This window comes from Lagopus leucura, unplaced genomic scaffold, assembly GCF_019238085.1.
Source record: "Lagopus leucura isolate 7727_CA_CO unplaced genomic scaffold, USGS_WTPT01 Super-Scaffold_100014, whole genome shotgun sequence".
NCBI lineage: Eukaryota > Metazoa > Chordata > Aves > Galliformes > Phasianidae > Lagopus > Lagopus leucura.
This window is the reverse complement of record NW_024962268.1, coordinates 11,113,686-11,132,423: the sequence shown is the minus strand read 5'-3', so window position 1 is coordinate 11,132,423 and position 18,738 is coordinate 11,113,686. Positions and strand designations below refer to the sequence as shown.

At 38.8% G+C, this 18,738-nt stretch overlaps 2 protein-coding genes across 3 annotated transcripts in view; one reads left to right on the top strand and one right to left on the bottom strand.

Annotated features, from left to right (window-relative positions):
- ITGA2 (integrin subunit alpha 2) overlaps window positions 1-18,738 on the top strand; it is a 68,536-nt gene that overhangs the window by 42,060 nt on the left and 7,738 nt on the right. For both annotated transcript variants that reach the window (XM_042875122.1, XM_042875123.1), the window contains 15 exons: window positions 40-183; window positions 2,221-2,424; window positions 3,333-3,469; window positions 5,391-5,530; window positions 6,621-6,772; window positions 8,130-8,240; window positions 8,802-8,884; window positions 9,692-9,833; window positions 11,465-11,557; window positions 12,588-12,664; window positions 12,757-12,840; window positions 15,509-15,611; window positions 16,455-16,565; window positions 17,053-17,157; window positions 17,437-17,550. In XM_042875122.1, the coding sequence (XP_042731056.1) occupies window positions 40-183; window positions 2,221-2,424; window positions 3,333-3,469; window positions 5,391-5,530; window positions 6,621-6,772; window positions 8,130-8,240; window positions 8,802-8,884; window positions 9,692-9,833; window positions 11,465-11,557; window positions 12,588-12,664; window positions 12,757-12,840; window positions 15,509-15,611; window positions 16,455-16,565; window positions 17,053-17,157; window positions 17,437-17,550 (1,800 nt within the window). The remainder of the gene's footprint in view (window positions 1-39; window positions 184-2,220; window positions 2,425-3,332; window positions 3,470-5,390; window positions 5,531-6,620; window positions 6,773-8,129; window positions 8,241-8,801; window positions 8,885-9,691; window positions 9,834-11,464; window positions 11,558-12,587; window positions 12,665-12,756; window positions 12,841-15,508; window positions 15,612-16,454; window positions 16,566-17,052; window positions 17,158-17,436; window positions 17,551-18,738) is intronic.
- LOC122182113 (molybdopterin synthase sulfur carrier subunit-like) overlaps window positions 5,755-18,738 on the bottom strand; it is a 33,219-nt gene continuing 20,235 nt past the window's right edge. Inside the window, exon 4 of the mRNA XM_042875126.1 lies at window positions 5,755-7,129. The gene's annotated coding sequence lies outside the window, so the exon portion shown is untranslated. The remainder of the gene's footprint in view (window positions 7,130-18,738) is intronic.

Below are 18,738 nucleotides of genomic sequence, written 5' to 3'. Positions count from 1 at the left end.
AAAATCAACATAAAAACTCAGTTTTTTACTGGTTTTCAGATTGGCTCCTATTTTGGCAGCGTGGTATGTTCAGTGGATGTTGACAAGGACTCTGTGACAGACGTGTTGCTTGTAGGTGCACCAATGTTTATGAATGACCTGAAGAAAGAGGAAGGGAGAGTATATATGTTTTCCATCACAAAGGTAAGAATGGACATGTAGCAAACCTGGAATTGGCTTCTTGCATATCCTTCCATAATGAGTTCTGGCATTTTCACTTTCAGCTGGGATTCACTGTTTTTCCCTGGATTATAGTTTTATCAGGGCAGTCCAATCAGAACTTGGTGACAACATCTGTTCTGTTAAATCAGAGAACGATCTAAGGAGTGATCTGTGGCCCGAGGGTAGCATTGCTTAGCACTACCCTCTTGCAGAGGCTGGACACAGCTATGCAAAAAATCCGTTGGCTCCAGACTTTTTCTGGGCCTTTATTTTGTTTATCTTTCTCCGAGCATTTGAAATGCTGAGAGCAGTGTTTTTATTAAGACACACAGAACATGTGCTTTGCCTGAGGTGTAGTGTAAGGGCAGGGGTAAGTGATGCAAAGGCTGTCTGGTCAGAGGATGCAGATGGAACCCTTCCCAGCACAGTCTTTCCTGTCCTGCTTTTCAGAAGCAGGTGCAAACTCTCCCCAGAACCACTCATGGACATAATGTGGTAATAAGCCAGCTGGAGCAGTCTGAAAGAGAGCCACGAGGCAAGCTAATAGCTAAGCAGTATTAGTGATTAAGGGCTGACTGCTGCAGCTCGCTCCTCCCTGACCCTGGTTTTAGGGACTGTGCTGGACACAGTATATGAATGCAATGCAAGTTGACTGTTTCTCTATAAGATTTAGCTTGTGGCTTCCGCTAATTAATTTTCTGTGTAATTTTAGGAAATCTGTTCAGAACCTGACAGTATTCCTAGAATAGTTCTAATAAACACTGTTCTGCCAATGCGTTGTTTCATGGACCTTACAGCGGGTGGTTGCTAATACTTGTCTCCTTTGTCAGCATAGCTGTGCTATTTATGTGATGTTTTTTGTTCAGATCTGTGGTAGGTGTTTTCAGAATGTTTGTATTAAGCATCCTGAAAAATCTGGTAGTTCTGAACAGTCTCACAAACAGTCATGGATGTCTTAATACACAAAGTAAATTTTTCCTGTTGATGGCAGCTGTTAGCAAACATGGCATTTTACTAGGTAAATTACAATCAGACAAACAGAAATGAAGTGCCATCCTCTTTAGAAGTGCTCAGGGTCCAATTATCCTGAAGCAAGATGAAGCTGTACTCAGGGGCAATTTTAAGGTCGATGAAGTACTGTTGGCAGCTGGATTGGTCAATGTGACTGTGAAATGAGACAAAAAAATATACAAGGATGGTGGTTTTTTTCATGTTTCAGAAAATGAGTACATTGAAAGGCTGTCCTTACAAATTTTAATCTTTGACAAATATTGGACTTAAAATTACTTAAATATGGTGAGAGAGTGGTTTAAAAACAAAAAACGAAACCTGAATTTGCGAAACTGTGTTTATGTTGCGTAAATTACACATTTCTAGTCATTTTGAATAAATAACTTGGCTGGTATTTATAAAATTTTGAGCACAGTGTGATAACTTAGGTTGGAGATGAGAATGATACTTGCCAAAGAGCTGGATTTAAGGTAATATAAATGTGATTACTTAACTCTAAAGATCTCCAGCCTTCCTTTCTTCATTGGCACTGGAGAGGTCAGGAGTTTACCATTTGGACACATGTTTTTTGCATTAGTATAGTTAGGAAATTCCATTTCTATTTCAAAGAATTATGTCCAGTTACATAATTTCCATTCCCTCTGCATAAAAACTGGTAATCCAAAACTGGAAACTGTATTTTTCAATGTATTGTGAAACTTTCAGAACAGTCAGATGAGGACAGTGAGAGCACTTAAGCTTTATACATATGGTTATATTTGCTGTTAGTACTCTGGATAGCATGCTTTAATTTTGCTGTGTAATGCTTGCCAAGACTCTGAGACATAATGCAAACTGAATGGGCAATACAATGGGGAAGGAATTCAGGGTTGAGCAGTCCAAGGGGAATGTACTGGGGGAAAAAAAAAAAAAAAAGCAAAAAACAATGCACATAGATAATGCTGCTATGTCTAATCTGGTGTCATGATAATTATGTTTTGGCTTTTTCTTCTTTTTCCTTTTATAAAGGGAATTTTGGATCAACAAGAGCTTTTGGAAGGCCCACAAGGTTCAGAAAATGCTCGCTTTGGATCAGCAATTGCAGCACTTACAGACATTGACTTGGATGGCTTTAATGATGTTGTAATAGGTGCACCACTGGAAAATCAAAACTCTGGAGCAATTTATATTTACAATGGGTTTCAAAAGACTATACGTACCAAATATTCTCAGGTAAATAACTGCGCTGTACAATGTTGTACTCAGGTGTGCTGGAGGAAAACTGAAGGATTTTCTATCCTTTTATTGCCCATGGTTTCATCCTCTTAGCATTTGTTATTTTCACGGTTTATTTCAAGTTTTATCCCCCTCCTTACTTCAACTGTCAGCATATCCTGAGTGATACTGTTGTGGTATTTACAGCTGAAGTGTACAGAGGAAAACTGCTTGCAGGATGCTTTGTTTGAGCCTCTCATAATTTTGGTGCATGCATATGAAGTCAACTCATTTCCTTTATCTTTTTTGACACCTGCAATTCAAGTTTCTAAAGCTGTTGTGCAGCATTGAAGATTAGATAAGTACTTACACTGTAAATTTGAAATAAAGAAATTGAAAATATGTATTTGAGGAAAAGTAATTCAGAGAAATTTGCATATTAGGTATGCAATATTCAAATATATATATAATGTGTATATGTATATATTATATATTATACATTATATATTTTATATTTTATATATATTATAGTATATATAATGCAAAATATATAATAGTAATAATTTTAATGTCACTTTCCATGCAGATCTTCTAGTTGCAGAAATTGTTTGTTAGAAGTCCTGTTTAGCTTCCTATTCTTTGAGTTGCTCAATGTGAGATGGAAAAAGTTTCCAGTAAGTGCTGGCTGGCATAAAGCAGTCAGCTAGTTGATTTACTACCATGACAGAAAATTCTAGTCCATTGTCTCCTCCAACAGGGGAGGAAAAAGAGCTTAACAGCATTTGAGAAAACATTCACACAAGTTTTTTTGTTTAAACAATATGTTATGTATACAGAGAGAATCTGCAAAAATCCATTGTTTGGGCTGATATCTACAGGCTTACAGCACTGCTGTGGCAACTTAGTAACCAAACTTTCTTTCCCAGAAAATTTTAGGATCGGATTCTGCTTTTGGAAAACGGCTCAAATTCTTTGGAAGATCAGTAGATGGCCGTGGAGACTTAGATGACAATGACATTACTGATGTATCAGTTGGTGCAGATGGAAACGTGGTTCTGCTTTGGTCAGTAAACTCTTTTAGAAAAGCAGTACTTAATAAATCAGATGAAAGTTGAGCATTTAGTTAATTAAGCAGCAAAACAAATCATAAAGCTTTTTTATTCCATGTGTTCAGAGAGCTAGCACACTTTCTTCATCAGTAATACACAGCTACAGAGTACACTTCTGGGGCCCCAAGTACAAAGACATGGAGCTCTTGGAGCGGGTCCGGAAGAGAGCTACTAAGATGATCAGAGGGCTGGAGCACCTCTCCTATGAAAGAAAGGTTGAGGGAACTGGGATTGTTTAGCTTGGAGAAGAGAAGGTTCCAGGGAGATCTCATTGTGGCCTTCAAGTGTATAACAGAAGAGAGTGTATAACAGGAGGGGGAACGGCTGTTTATGAGGGTGGATAGTGATAGGACAAGGAGGAATGGTTTAAACTGAGACATGGGAGGCTTAGGTTAGTAGGAGAAAGTTTTTCACAAAGAGGGTGGTGAAGCACTGGAACAGGTTGCCCAAGGAGGTTGTGGATGCCAGGCTGGATGTGGCTCTGGGCAGCCTGGTCTGGTCATTGGCTGCACATAGCAGGGGGGTTGAAACTAGATGATCTTTGTGGTCCTTTTCAACCTAGCTTATTCTATGATTCTATGATTCTACTGAGTACTTAACAATCAAACTACCAAAAGCCAAGCCAGTCTGAGAGCGGAGTGAAGATGCAGAGGGGGAAGTTGGATAGTGAGGACTGTGAGAGGGGTTCAGAGAGGGTAGGGGGAAGAAACACTCCCATGTGGGCATATGGTCTGGAAGGAAATGGTAGCAGAGGGAGTGGGACGCGACAAGCAGCTTCAGTAACAGCACTCTTCAACAGCTACAAGGTAATTCCAGTACTGAGAGAGACAAAGCTTCTTCCTACAGAACCTGCAGAGCCATTGTAAGCTGATAGGCTTATATGAAGGAAGAGTGATTCTGCTGGGTATGGACTGAAAGCAGTGCCATTGAGTTGGCATCTACTTCTGACCGGAAACCCATATTTTCTAGCACGTAGCCTTTACTGACACAATCTGAGTACTTGTACAAAATAAAGAAGAAGGGCTTCAAGAACCCAAACCTTGTGCCTCCACAAATACTGTGTATTTTCCACTGCTTCTGTGGGGAGGAAAGTTAAACTGTAGCTTGCTGTCCAATCTGTCACCCTTCCTCTTGCCTGAGGGCCCCCATTGTAACAAGAAAAACATCGCTGAATTGCTATTTATTTCATAATAAAGCAAGAGTTTACAAAATGAGTGGTCAGTTTGAATCCTTGACCTACAAGAGAACTCCTGCTGGTGCTGATGGAGATTGTGTTAAAGAAAATTATGCTCCTCGGAGTACAGGCATTTATTTCTATGTGATTAATGAAGATGCTCATTTTTCTTTCACTCTGGAATTTGGCCTGATTAATGCATTTCATTTTTGATTGAAGTGTTTGTTTTTACAAGGGTTACTTTGAAAATGTTCTAATTACATGGAAGATGTTTTCTGAAAAAACAAAGGCATAATTAAAAAGAAGAATTACCCTTTTTTACCTTCCCAGTGGAACTCAATGACTTCCCCAAAGAAGCAGAAGAAGGTTTCATGTTAGGAAAACAGGGCAAGGGCTTCATTCTCTGTTATCGTAAGGGACTGATTAGGTCATTAGGACAAAGACATTGATTAGCCATTAATTTGATATGATACATTATTTGTTTAATTATCTCAAAGCTTTTTTTGTTTAATTTCTCAAAGCTGCTGTATTAATAGACTCGGTTATATGCAAATAAAAGTAATTTTGCCAGTGCCATAAATACTGTTTCCATTGAGAACCCAGAAGATCTATGTTACATTTACAAACAGTAGCAGAGAATGGTGTCTAAGTTACCCAGTGCTGTTGAAAATCACATGTAACCCTTTAAAAATGTTTTACAGGTCGCAGAGCATTGCAAATGTGTCCATAATTGCCTCGTTTATACCTGAGAAAATCAGTCTCCTGAACAAGAACACTGAAATAACTGTCAAAATATGTTTTCAGGCTACATTTAGACCTGCTAAGAGAGATAATCAAGTGGGTAAGAGTATTTCAATGGCTTGTTTTATATTAATTTCTTCAGAAATCCATTATTCAAATGTATAGTGGAAATTTTAAAGAAATAATGCATTAGATGTCAAGAAAGGTGAAATCACTATCAAATTTAAGTGCTTAAGGAAGTGTTTTTAAAATCTGTGGTCATCACTGGCTCCATAATCTTGTAAAAGTGAGGAAATAACAATATAAAGAAAATCAGTATGACAAAACCCAGAAAATGTTGATACTGAGAAGCTTTTCATTTTACTTTATGTTTTTAGCCTTTGCTCACCAGTTCTGTTTTTTTTCCTTCAGCTGATGTCACTCACATATGGCAACACACTTCAGTAAGGGTGAATGGGTATCTCTGGAAGATGCTTGTTTGGGTACAGTCTTTGTGAGCTGCTGTTTCAATGGCAGACTTCAGACTCTTCTTTCTTCAGCACAAAAATAATTTCCATAAGATCAGTACAGAAGTCCATGGAGAGAACCTTTTCTGTTCAGAGAACAGGAGAGCTCAGAATATTTCTGAGACCAGCACTCATCTCTCATGAAGCCATTTAGTCCAACACCAGTTGGACTGCTTCAGTCCTACACCCAGTGCCTTTTGGAACTTGTGATTGTTAGCTATAAAATTAAAGTGAACTTTCTAGGTGTATTAGTCATCCTAGGAATAGAAGAAGACAGAAATTATGATGTGATCGAAGAAAAGATGCAGATTTTTTATAGTCGTCTCAGAATTCGGGATATGATTGCAGTGCCTTTTTATCTGCTATAATCCTGGCCCTGCTAACTGGCTTTCTGCCTGAGATGCAGGCTCAGCCATCTGAAGTGGAGACTGAATTGATTGCCATTTAATGTGCTCTCTATGGATGAGAACTTACTTCAGGATTTAAAACTGTTTGACTGCTTTGGAAAACACAAGAGAAAATTTTATCATGTTGAGAATGTTCTGTGATTACTATGAAAAAAGTAAAATATTTATTGTGGTTTAGAAAGTCTGGTCATTCTGCAGTGTTGAGCATAGCAATGAGATCACAGGCAGTATGGCTCAGCAAAAAAAAAAAAAAAAAGTACTGTTATTTTTCTTGTAGCTATAAAGTGCAATGCAACATTGGATGCAGATCTCCAGGCCTCCCGAGTGTCTTCTAGAGGACTTTTCAAAGAAAATAATGAAAGGTACATGCAGAGGGATGTTGTGGTGACTCATTCCGTGAATTGTGTTCAGGACATCTTCAATGTACAGGTAAGTGCAATTGTAAGGGGCCTTGTGACAAAAATGATCAGAAGAAGATGTTGATGAATTTTATGTCTGTAAGATGATTTCCATCACAGAACTGTAGGGGCTGGAAAGGCCTCTCAAGATCATCTATCCAATCTCCCTACCAAAGCAGTTTCCCTATAGTAGGTTGCATTCATGTAGGAAAGTTTTCAGGTGGGTTTCAGATACCTCCAGAGAAAGAGACTCCACAACCTCATTGGGCAGCTTGTCCCAGTGTTCTGTCGCCCTCACAGTGAAGAATTTTTTCCTCATGTTTACATTGAATTTCCTACGTTCCAGCTTGTGTACATGGCCTCGTGTAGGATTTAAGTTTCTTAAATTCTGCAATGTCGAAAAACACAGAGTGAGATGCCAGTTCCAAAGAAAACAATAACAACTGTCTTATTTATCACAGCTTTTTAAGGCAGAAGAGGCCATTCTTAACTATGTATTTTAGTTTAGGAAAAAAACAGTCCATAGTTTCAGTAAATGTCAGTTTCCCTTTAGTTTCAATCAATTTTAGATGCATGACCAGTAGCAATACATACAAATGTCTTATTTCAAATGAACACTTGATGTGGACTTCTCTACCTCATGCATGCTAACCCTAAGAACACACAAGTTGTATTTGGGATAAAGTGTCCATCTTTCTCTAGAATCAAGGCCAAACACAGCCCTAACACCTGCAGTAAGCCCTCTGTGTTGTGACAGGTCAGGTATTAGAAAGTCTGAGAATTTTGAGTCTGCTTTGCTTTGCAATACTTAAAACCAGCAGGCTTAGAGCTGAATAGTAAATAGGAATGTTTTCACATCCCTCCTTCTGATTCTTCCTTCTTTTATTTATTGTATACCCAAATTCAGTGAGGGAAAATATTTTTGACTTGTTGATCACATTTATTGTCATCTTGGAGCCATGAGTTAGGAGAGTATCCACCCAGAACAAAGAAACTAAAGAGATACAAGGCATATAGTGTTTTATTGCTGCCTACGCAGACTGGAATAGGAATTTGATTCCTGCAGCAGTTTGAGAAGGAAAGTCACCTGCTGTTGGCATTTAATGGTTAGCTTCTGCAGATGCAAAGTCTATACATGTAAGTGATGAACAGAGTCTTTTGGAATACTTGCAAAAGGAGTTTTATCACAGAAATGGAAATAAAAGCTGTTTAGCAAGAGGATACCACATCAGGCAATCTCACAGAAGTATTTTGGTAAATAAATGGAGTTTTACATTGTTACTTCATGTTTAGAGAAAGTATTGTTTTACTATGCATTATAAATTTACAACAGAATTACCATTTTTATGTTATTTGCTGTGCTGAGAGCTACCATCTGTGTTTTACAGGAACCTTCTGATGCAGTCAGTTCCCTTAATGTGCGCATTGACATTGGCCTAGCAAATCCTGGCACCAGCCCTGTACTTGATACATCTTCTCCTGCATCTGTGGCCTACAGTGTAAGTACACAATCTCACTGTTGGACAATGCATTGCTATACACTTGTGCCTAACATGACCTACAAAATCACTAAGGAACTGCACACAGGTAAAAACTCGTACTCTAGTTAAGTTACTGGACTGAAAGCAGGCACCTGCACATATTCTTCCTGTTGCTTTATACCTTGATAACATAATCTTTGCTCATCTACAAGCACACAACAGACACCATGGCATAACAAGCATCTTGGTAGAGCCAAGTCACTGTACATGTGAATTTCTATTGCATTGTACTGTGAAGTCTTAGTTTAGCCTACAATAAAGGAGTAACTGGGAAATGTAGATTCCTTCAGATTATATGATTGGTGTAGGCTAGCAACACTCTGCCTGCATTGTTCTTATGGATCAGCTGATGTGTAGTAACATGCTTCTCAGGATAGCTTTTCCATCTGTCAGAATTCTTAACGTGCTTTGAAGTGATGTTCTTTCCCTATAAAGTGTTTAAGACTACTGTCCCTAGATAATTTTAAAGTAAAACACTGTCATTCAGGATTTATTTATTTGTTTATTTGTTTTTGGCAGATTCCTTTTATTAAAGATTGTGGTGAAGATGAGCTTTGTATCTGTGATCTTGTTCTGAATGTACAGCAGAAGGGAGATGATAGGTAAGACCTCAACAAATGGGATTGGTGGAGACATTCTCCTTGTGGATTTCATGGATTGGCTTACCTTTAGGCTCTGAATGAATTTCTAAATAAGAATACCATTTCAGTGCAAAATCTATTTAGAAATAGCAGAGGAAAAAAAAAAGAAAATAATAGCATTTCTGTCTAAATAACTAGCCATGGAAAAAGGGGTGCCATATGAACAGAGATACAGAAGCAGGATTCTTATAACTGTAGACAAAACTAATTTTTTGTACCATATGAATGAGTAAACACTGAAAACTCAGAAGACTGTGTCAGAAGAAGTGCTCTGGGAAAGCAGCTGCAGCAGCAGTCTCAGACCCTCCTGCGAGGAACAGAGAGGTTCCTGCATCAGGCTGTGCTGCTGGGAGGAGGAGATAGCGTATAAGCATGTACTCTAAATCCATATGCAGACACACGTACATTTACAGTATGCAGACAAAACTGCGTCCTCCTGAAGCTGCTGTCTGACTCAGCTGCCCATTCTCTGCTCACCTTTCCCAGAATGGTGGAAACTGTGAAAGTTCAGCAAAGTGACTGACTGTACACGATCAGTTCTGCACTTAACAATGACATTAATTCCAGTTGGTTCTGAAAAACATCATCACAGAGTTTCTCAAGTCACAGGGTTTAGAAAGCAGAAGATTTATATGAATAGAAAATAGGAAATGTCTTGCTGTGCTTGTTATTCTTTCTTGACTAGAGGCAACACAGTACGATACAGTTTCATGATCCACAGCTGTTCTATTACCTCTGTTTACAACATTAAACTTCATTTTCCAACAGCAAACAGCAGTTCATTGTCAGCAGCAAAAACAAAAGACTAACATTCAACATGAAATTGAAAAATAAAAAAGAAAATGCATACAACACCAGAATCCAGGCCACGTTTTCAGACAACTTGTTTTTTGCTTCTTCTTCCTTACCGGTACGTGGTACCCATCTTCACTGTTTCTGTTACTGCTGCCGATTTTCCAGCTACTCCAAAAAGTGTATTTTTCTGTCTATTAGTGTCTGTCCCAAGAAAGGAGAATGTGTGTGCAAATCTTTCTCTCAGTTTATTTTCTTGGCTACCAGAATTATTCCCTTCAGCATATCAGTTTTATATAGGTCAAGGAGAAACACTGCCAACTCAGCATAAAAGTTGGCAACCTGTTGAGTTTGACCTCACGTCAGTATTTCAAGTCATCTTTTCCTCACTTTAGGCTTTGGCAGTCACATCTCGTGCTTGACTCCCAAAAACATGCCTGAGTACAGTTGCTGGAAATTCATATTTGATAAAGCATGCGGCACAGATGCAACTTTAAAGTCAAGACTTTGGATCTAGAAGAGGTTTCACTGCCAGCACCACATATTCCAGCTATAGACAGTTAATCAGACTGAAATGATTGCTATACCAGAAGTTCTTCTAACAGATTTGGTCTTAGAAGGGAAAATAAAGGAATTTACAGACTATTTCAGGGAATACAGTAGATCTTTAAAGTGAACTGTTTCTCCAAAACAATTCATGTAGGATGAAATCCAGACTTCAGTGCTTGGCCTATGCGTTAGACTGCTACTGGGGAAATGCGTGATAATACGAGGGGTGAAATCCAGAGCAGTAATGAGGGGATAGGAGCATTCATCACTGTCCAAGAGCCACATTTTCTGGAACAATGAATTGGCAGAGGGACTCCATACTGTGCTGAGTGTGCCCCTCTACCTCCCCATCCTGTTGCACAGCAAAATTACTCCATTCATACCAAAGGACCACACTGGAGCTAGGCTTTTCTTCCACTTTAAAAGCTCATTTGTTTAGAAGTATTCCAGCCTGCAAGTGAAGTTTTTTCCCCCAAAAAACATGCCTTTTTCAAAGCTGAAATATTATAAGCTATTTGTTCAAAGCTTATATTCTTTTCAGAATATAAATCATGAATGGTAAGTATGTGGTAGGGATGTGTTTTACAAAAAACAGTACATTTTATTATCTTCAGCATGATGATAACTGGCCATAGTCTATGAGTTTGTCTTTCCTTTGATGTGAGATGCTGACATGCTAAATAATATAATAATAATAATAATATAATACATAAATAAATAAATAATAATAAGAGTAATAAATAAACTCTTAAGTACTGTAGACTTTCCTACAAAAAATATGATACGATTTCTCTTCCACGCACTAATTTCTATGGTGAGAGTACTTAACTGTCTCTCAGGCCATGCAAATATAACTGTAGAAGTTCTGCAGCAATATTATAAAAAGCACAGTAAGTGTTAATGAAGTAGGTGGCCTATACACTATGGTCATTATTCCTTCTTTCAAGTCCAGCATGAAGTTTCTGTAAGATCATTAGAGTCCAGAGAAATTACATAGCATCAAACCTTATTCAGCCATTCTCCTGCCTCACTCCCAGCCCTACCTATAATTCCCATCCATCTCATCTCTAGGAATTATTGCTATAACACCTCTGGTACTGCTTCTTACTGTAACACAGCTCATGTGGAAGAGGCAGGCTGGGAATTTCCTGTCTTTTATTAGAAACTGCTATTAAGATGACTTTTCTGTTTCCCCTGCAGAGCGATGGGACTGAAGTCTCATGTCAGACAGGAACATCTCAAACTACAGTCATCTGCCAGATAAGCTATCCTGTTTTCCGAACAGGACAACAGGTACAGCTAGCACAATTGAATAACCTCAACTGACGTACCAAAGCATTTTTGTTGTTTTTGTTTTCCCCTAAAACGGCATACACTGTTGTTGAAGATTTTAGGGCTGGCAATAGGTAACTTCCCCTTGGATTTCAGAGGCACTAAAAGAAGCAACTCGGAGCCTAAACTGTGATGACCAGAGTACTAGATTAAAGGAAAAAAATGCTCTAAAGCACACTTCTCTGTGCCCCTACAATCCAAATGCCTCTGTAGCTTTGTAACCCATGTAGAGTGAGGCTGGGGAGAAGACAAGAGATGGGCAGCCAGGTGCAATGTGCAGCCTGCTGGGGGCTCTGTGCAGTGCATCAAACCCTCACTGCTGAGCAAACCTGGGCAGCTGCTCCAGCTCAGCTCTGCAAGGAAGTGGTGCTGAGGAGAGGGAGAGGAGAGCCTGAGGATAGATCATGTATCCTTTTTCTCATTTATGCCATAAATTTCAGGATATCCCTGGTTTTATGGAACTTAATCTCTTATTCCTGAGGCAGAACAGAAGTAGGCTTCCAGCCTTTAGCACAGTCACTTGGAGGAATAAGAGACTTTCCAGAAGTAATATAAACATGATATTCTGCAAAGCCAAAGAAATCCCATCAGATGCATAACATTAAGGGTTTTGTTAATTGCATTGGTCAAAGCAGACCTGTTGGAATGACTGGAAGAGAAACGGAAAAGGCTGTGTGAGTGCTGGTGTTTAAACATGTAAAAATAAGTAACTAAAGCAATCTAAAGACCTGTAGTTGCAGCCTGAAGCAAGTTACACATCTTTTAAAAATACAGATAGCTAATGTTTACATAACAGAGTTGACTTGTGCATGAAAGAAAGGAAATTGCAGTGTTGAAGGATTAAGAGATTTTTGAAATATTACACAGAAACAGGAGAAATCGGTTACAGAGGGTGATGTTTGTACATATGAATAATAACGTTGCAACCTTTTAGTTCTCTTGGTGTTGTATCGTTGACTCATTTATTCTGTGCTCCTTGTTTCTTCCATAGGTGTCTTTTGATATTAGTTTTGATTTTAACCTGAAGAATCTTCAGAATATGGCAGTTCTAAGTTTTCATGCATTGAGGTAAAGTGTTTTATAAAGCAAATTATGTATTAGTAGGACATTTGTACAAAATAATATGAAAACACCTGATCAAAATCTATTTTGATGAACAGTGAAAGTAAAGAAGAGCAAGAACTGGACAACCAGATCAGCTTGTCAATTCCTTTGCGGTATGATGCAGAAATTCACTTCACAAGGTATGCTGAATAATGGAAGGAGTCGCTGTCATTTTTTCACAGGCATTAAAATATAGAAACAGTCTTGAAAGACCACTGAAAGTATACTGAAACTTTGTTCTTTTCTTACGGAAGTCACAAGAAATTCCCTTGGCTTTTCTTTCTGCTCCCACCCTAACTATCGTGGCAGCAGGAGCAGCATGTCCTCTCTCCACATGCCCAAGGTTAGGATCATGAGCCTGTCCCTCAACTTGGGAGGCAACTGAGATTGGTGTGTGTCAGACACGGTATCCTGAGAAATGGAGATTGTGAGTAGAGCTAGTTAGTCAGGAGGAGAGAGAGAAAGAGACAAAAGTCCCCGTAAGACTGATCTTGAATTCAAGCCTTTGAAACCTCTTCTTTCAGCCCTGTGAACATTTAGTGATTTGGGATGCACTGAAACAGTAGTTAGTCTGATAATGTTGCAACAAGAATAATTCCAGTTAAAGTTTAACTGAAATTGAAAATGAAATGAAAATACACTCGTTTGACTCACAGTTTAAGATATGCTATTTTACTTTCATCAAAGAAAGGTTATCTTTCCCAGCTGCTGAATTTTCAGATAAAATTTGTGGAGCTATACATGGTCACAAACTAATGGTGGAAAAAAATGCTTTTGCATCCCAAAGCATTCCAAAATCAATAAACATAAAATGGTAGAAAACAAATGGTAGTTATTCAAACAATGACAGAAATATGAAAGTAAGAAAGCTGTTTAAAAATGCACAGCAATGATGAATTTAGGAAATGAATATTCCAAAGCCACCATGACACATCACACAAGAGATTCATGCAGTGACCTGACCTTGAATCTGGATCATAGCACAGAAGCTTATTTTAATGAACTGCATTGCAATTGCAGTTTCATTGTTCTAAGGCCCTGGGCTCAACACAGTTGGGTCCACCAGGTCTAGAGTATGACAGAATTTTCCCGATTTTTGTAGTTGCTGAAAAGCATGTATTTAGACCAGCAATGCACGTTCTTTCAGCTCCCTGGGAAAGTCACAGGAGAAGAGTGTTTGTTACTCAAGTTGGCAGGAGCACAAAGGCTACAGAAAGATTTGAGTAGGTAGCTATCACACCAAATTAAGGACTAAGTCAGTAGGAATTTCAGATGGTGCAAAGTTGATTCAGCAAATTTATTTTACCTGAGAAATAATTACAGAAAAACAAAAAACAAACAAAAAACTCACAAAAACAGACAGAAAGCTTATAGAAGAGTTGCCCAAGGGAAAATAGGATTTCAAATTCACCTGCATCTCCTGAAGTATCAGAAAAGGTAATTGCCTATGCAAGTGCATGAAGAAATCTCTAGTCAGAAAAGTTTTTCAGTTATTCTTGGAGATGAACCAGCTTAAAAGAACTGAAGGAAGTACACATTAAGGCAGTGTACAACTTTAAATGCTTCTCTTGGATTTAGTAACTCTTAGCAAATATCAATATGGAAATAATTTCCTCCTCTGAAAGGTAATTTTTAGCAAGTAACTTTTTAAATAAGAACTGAGGGAAAAAAGTCATCTCGCTGAAGGGCGTCCTTTCTGGCAAAAAATCTTCTGAGTTTTCAGAGGTAGGAATCAATCTTATCAGTGACAACTGCAAGAACAGGAAGTTGATACTTTCAAACTAGAAGAATTGGAGATTTGAGCAATAAGAAAGAGAAAGAGCTCCACATGGATTGTCCTGCGAGTTGTTGTCCTGTTGCCCTGCAGGGAAAGGCCTCATGGGAAAAAGCATGGAGGATCACAGAGGATCCCTGGAAGAGCACCTCATCAGGAAGTGCCTCTTTGAGACTGTATATGTTATTTTGGCATTGTATGCACAGATGTTACCCAGATTAAATGGATAGAGCTGCCCTACTGAACAGAAGGGATTTGCAGTTTGTGCTACACAGATCTGCTGGAAGGAGTCACGATGGCCTCTGCTTCTTGCCAACTCACTTCCCAGATTCTACTTTTTTAACTGCTTGAGTAACTCCTCTGTAGGATGAAGACTATAAAATTCTGAGATGTTTCAGCAGAAGAGCTGCTCCCCAGGAGCACGCAGAAGCAATTACTTACATAGGGATGCTTTTTTTGTCTTTGAGCGTGGTCCCACCTAGTTGAACCCCCGAAACATCCACAAGCCCTCCCACCATGTTCTTCCATCAGACACCCATCATTTCATGCTTGATATGTTGGGCTGCATCACCTTCATGTTCTTTTGGGAATTCTGAATGAAAAACAGAAGTGTCCCAGAGTAGTGTAAGAATGTGTCATGCACATTTGCAGGGTGCTGTGTGTGCACACCCAGACCGTGAGGAAATAAACCCACGTGGAACAGAGCACATTAGGGCCAAAAGTAGCACTTGTTCTTGGGAGAGGAGCCTGCAGTACAGTGCCAAAAGCACTGTAGGGTGCAGGAGGCTGAGCAGAGGCCACATCTGATGCTGCACTGCTGGCTTCACATGCTTTCTTGGCTTTGGGCTTCAGTATAGCCCTTCTTTTCATAAACAAATTTGTAAAATTCAAAGACCAGTACAAGTGACTGATTTTTCTTCTCATTATACTTTTGACCCATCCCACAAACTTAAAACAAACCAAAGCAGATTCAGTTGCTTATGTTTTCAAAGTAGCTGCCAGCTGTAATGTATTGTTTTGTGGTTGCTACCTAGGCTTGCCAACATCAACTTCTATGAAGTATACTCTGGTCATAACATTCCTTCCACTGTGAATAATTTTGAAGATATTGGCCCCACATTCAACTTTTCAGTGAAGGTTAGTAAATGTTTCGGTTTCTGGTTTGTGAAGCCACTTTACCTCCTCTTATATGGGACCAAAAACACAGTTGAAAAAACAGTTTTGTTTCACTGTCTGATTTTGATGCTTTTGAATCAGTCAAATAGGAAAAAAAATGGCAAATAGCTGGAGGATAAATGCTTACAGTCTTATGAGGTCAAGAATGAACTTTGCACTTAATGCATGAGTAGGCTGGGGAGGGATTGGTCCTGCATTGTTTATGTTTTTGGAAGATGGTTAATGCTTAACTTCAGTCCAATTTATACTATTTGTTCACAGAGCTTATTTGTCTTCTATTCACTTGACAAAGGAAAATAAGTCTTTGCAGGCTTGGACTCTGAAATTTAAGTTTGGTGAGGGTTAAGTGTTCAAACCAGATGCAAGGACTTGCCAGATCACAACATTTATTACATACCTCAAAAAAACCCTAGATCCAAATATGCAACGTGGAAGAAACTTAAATTATGTTCCATTTACATTCCTGTAACTGCTGTTGTTAAGGCTTATTGGCTGTAGTAGAATATTTGCTTTTCAAAAAAATATCTCACCCAGTTAATAAGAGCTTTGCTAAGGAAACAGACTGGTACCCAAAGCTGTGCTGTATATACGGTACTCTGAAGGCGTACAGCATAGTACACTTTCCATTAGGGCATATTGTCATTATTTACCCTATTAAATTTACCAACATAAAAGTACTGATGCAAAAGGAATCCTGTTCTATATCTTAATTATCCCTGTTTTGGTTTTCTTTTGATATACCAAATAATTTATGTATATGTAAGTATCGCTTCCTGAATTAATTATGAGTTATTTGTTTTGCAGGTAACAACAGGGAGTATTCCAGTGAAGATGGCATCTGTGAAAATCCATCTCCCAGAATTAACCAGCAAAGACAACCCACTGATGTACATAACTGCAGTTGATACAGATCAGGTGAAGAACTGAGCCATATAAGCTGCCATGTTTTGAGAGTTAGCCAGCACTATGTACATCAGCCTTCATAGTGTGGCTGTGATTGCTTCCTGTCTCTTAGTCACAGATGGGAAGGTGTGGGGGAGGATCACAACCATCAGCAGTACTCTAAGTCTAGTCCTTGGTGTCTATCTGTGCAGTGCACAGCTGAGTTTTCATATCACCCTGGAACTCTTCAACTAGGTTCTTCTCCAAGCTCCTCAAAGGAATACAGTAAAAGTGGAATTTTTTGATCAGCACGAAATTTTCAGCATGATCTAGGAGGAAAAAAACTACCAGAAGAGCAGGCTAAAAAGTAGATTGTCTATTGGTTTCTAAATTATCCAGTATTATATAATTCACAACCTATAATTTCACATCAACCATGCCATCAGGAATATATGATATTATGATGACTGTAAACTTCAGAGCGTGCCAACCAATTTTAATTCTGCTGTCCATTTCCTAGGCCAGAGGCGTTACTTGTCAAGTTCAGATAAATCCACTGCAGATAGGAAAAAGACCTTACTCTGCATCTTTCAAGAAAGAAAACCTCAGAGCTGTGAAAGAACTGGTGAGTAAGAGCCAGGACATGGGTGCATGGCTGACATTTTCTGCTGCACCTGTGGGGATCGCTGTGATGGCCATGGCATTCTTCACCTGCAGTGCAGAAGTGATGTTCTCATGCTGCATCTGCCTTAGAGAGACGAAGCACTGTGTGTTCTTCACAGTGTGCACGCACTTAATGTGTGGGCATAGGAGAATAAAACTTTACCTACATGTTAAAGGATCATTACTTAAAGTGTAATTTGTAATGCATACTGTTGTCTCTCCTTGTTGTTTTCCCTCGAAGAACTGTAAGAATGCAAAGTGCAGTACCATCACATGCAAACTGGAAGACCTCATGCTGAAGGGAGAGTATTTTGTGAACGTGTCCACCCAAATCTGGAACAGTACCTTTGCTGTTGTGAGTACCACTGGTGTAATCATGATGAATCAATACCCAAGTATTTTCTAGTTCTTGATGCTTTACAAAGTTTGTTAAAGAGAACTTTCAATTCTAAAAATATTATGTTATGTTATTGTGTTTGTCTGAATTGAAAACTTGAACCAAGAAGTAAAATAAGGAGTAAGGCTAGATAATGGAGCTGGGAACCTTTATTCCAGCAAATAATTTAGGAAAATGCAGCAATAATGTAGATCTTCACAGCTGTAGAAAACATTTTCTGCATCTGTTAAATTAATTTAAGGGGAACTATAGCTCCACAAAATTCAGCATAAGAAAGTAGAGTGTAGTTATAGTCTAGAAAATAATATTGCTTTTAGTTTTTGAACATCTTAGGCTACATAGTGATCATTTCAAGTCACACCAAAACAGGAAAAGCCTATTAGCTCTGCCAGTTAATTTGTTTCAGAAGGCGTGGAAAACTTTTAATTGACTTTTTGTTTTTATTAGAGCTGGCGTCAAGGAAACTGTCCTTGCTTAAAGAACTACAGGATGCTTAAAAATATCCATCAATAATACCTTGACCTTCCCACTTTAAATCATCATGTGTCCTCCAGGACATTAATCATCTTGAATTACCAGACTTTTGAAAAGAGACCATGTTGGCTTCTCAGCTAGGCATCCAACCAGGCTGTCTTAGAGACCCAGGTTTGCACAGAGCATCAAGAACATGACGCAGTCTCATTACCCTGTCTGGCAAGTATGATGCAGGTACTGACATTTAACAGCAGGGTTGCTGTCAGCTTCACCATTCAGCTCTTAAAAGGAAAAGGTCAGGCTGATAATGTAATGTACTTATGCAAGTATGTGAAGAAAAGCATCTGCCTATGTTTAAAGATGGTGTTTTTCAAATTGGCTGGGTCAAGAGCATTTGTTAGTGCTGACAGATGTGCAGAAGGTGGAGACCCAGATAAAAGGTTGTTACTTGTACAAGACAGTGCCTAGAAACAATTTGTTTACCACTCAGAGATGAGAAAGGAAGATGACAGTTTTCATCTCATCTCCCATTTTGTTGTTTTCTATTTGACTGTGAATGTTCAGTGCAAATGCTCGTACAAACAGCCAAAAATGCAAATCATCACCCTTGTCCAGGATGAAGACGTAAGATTTCCTGGTACATTACCTGCTAAACAAAGCAAAGAAAGATGT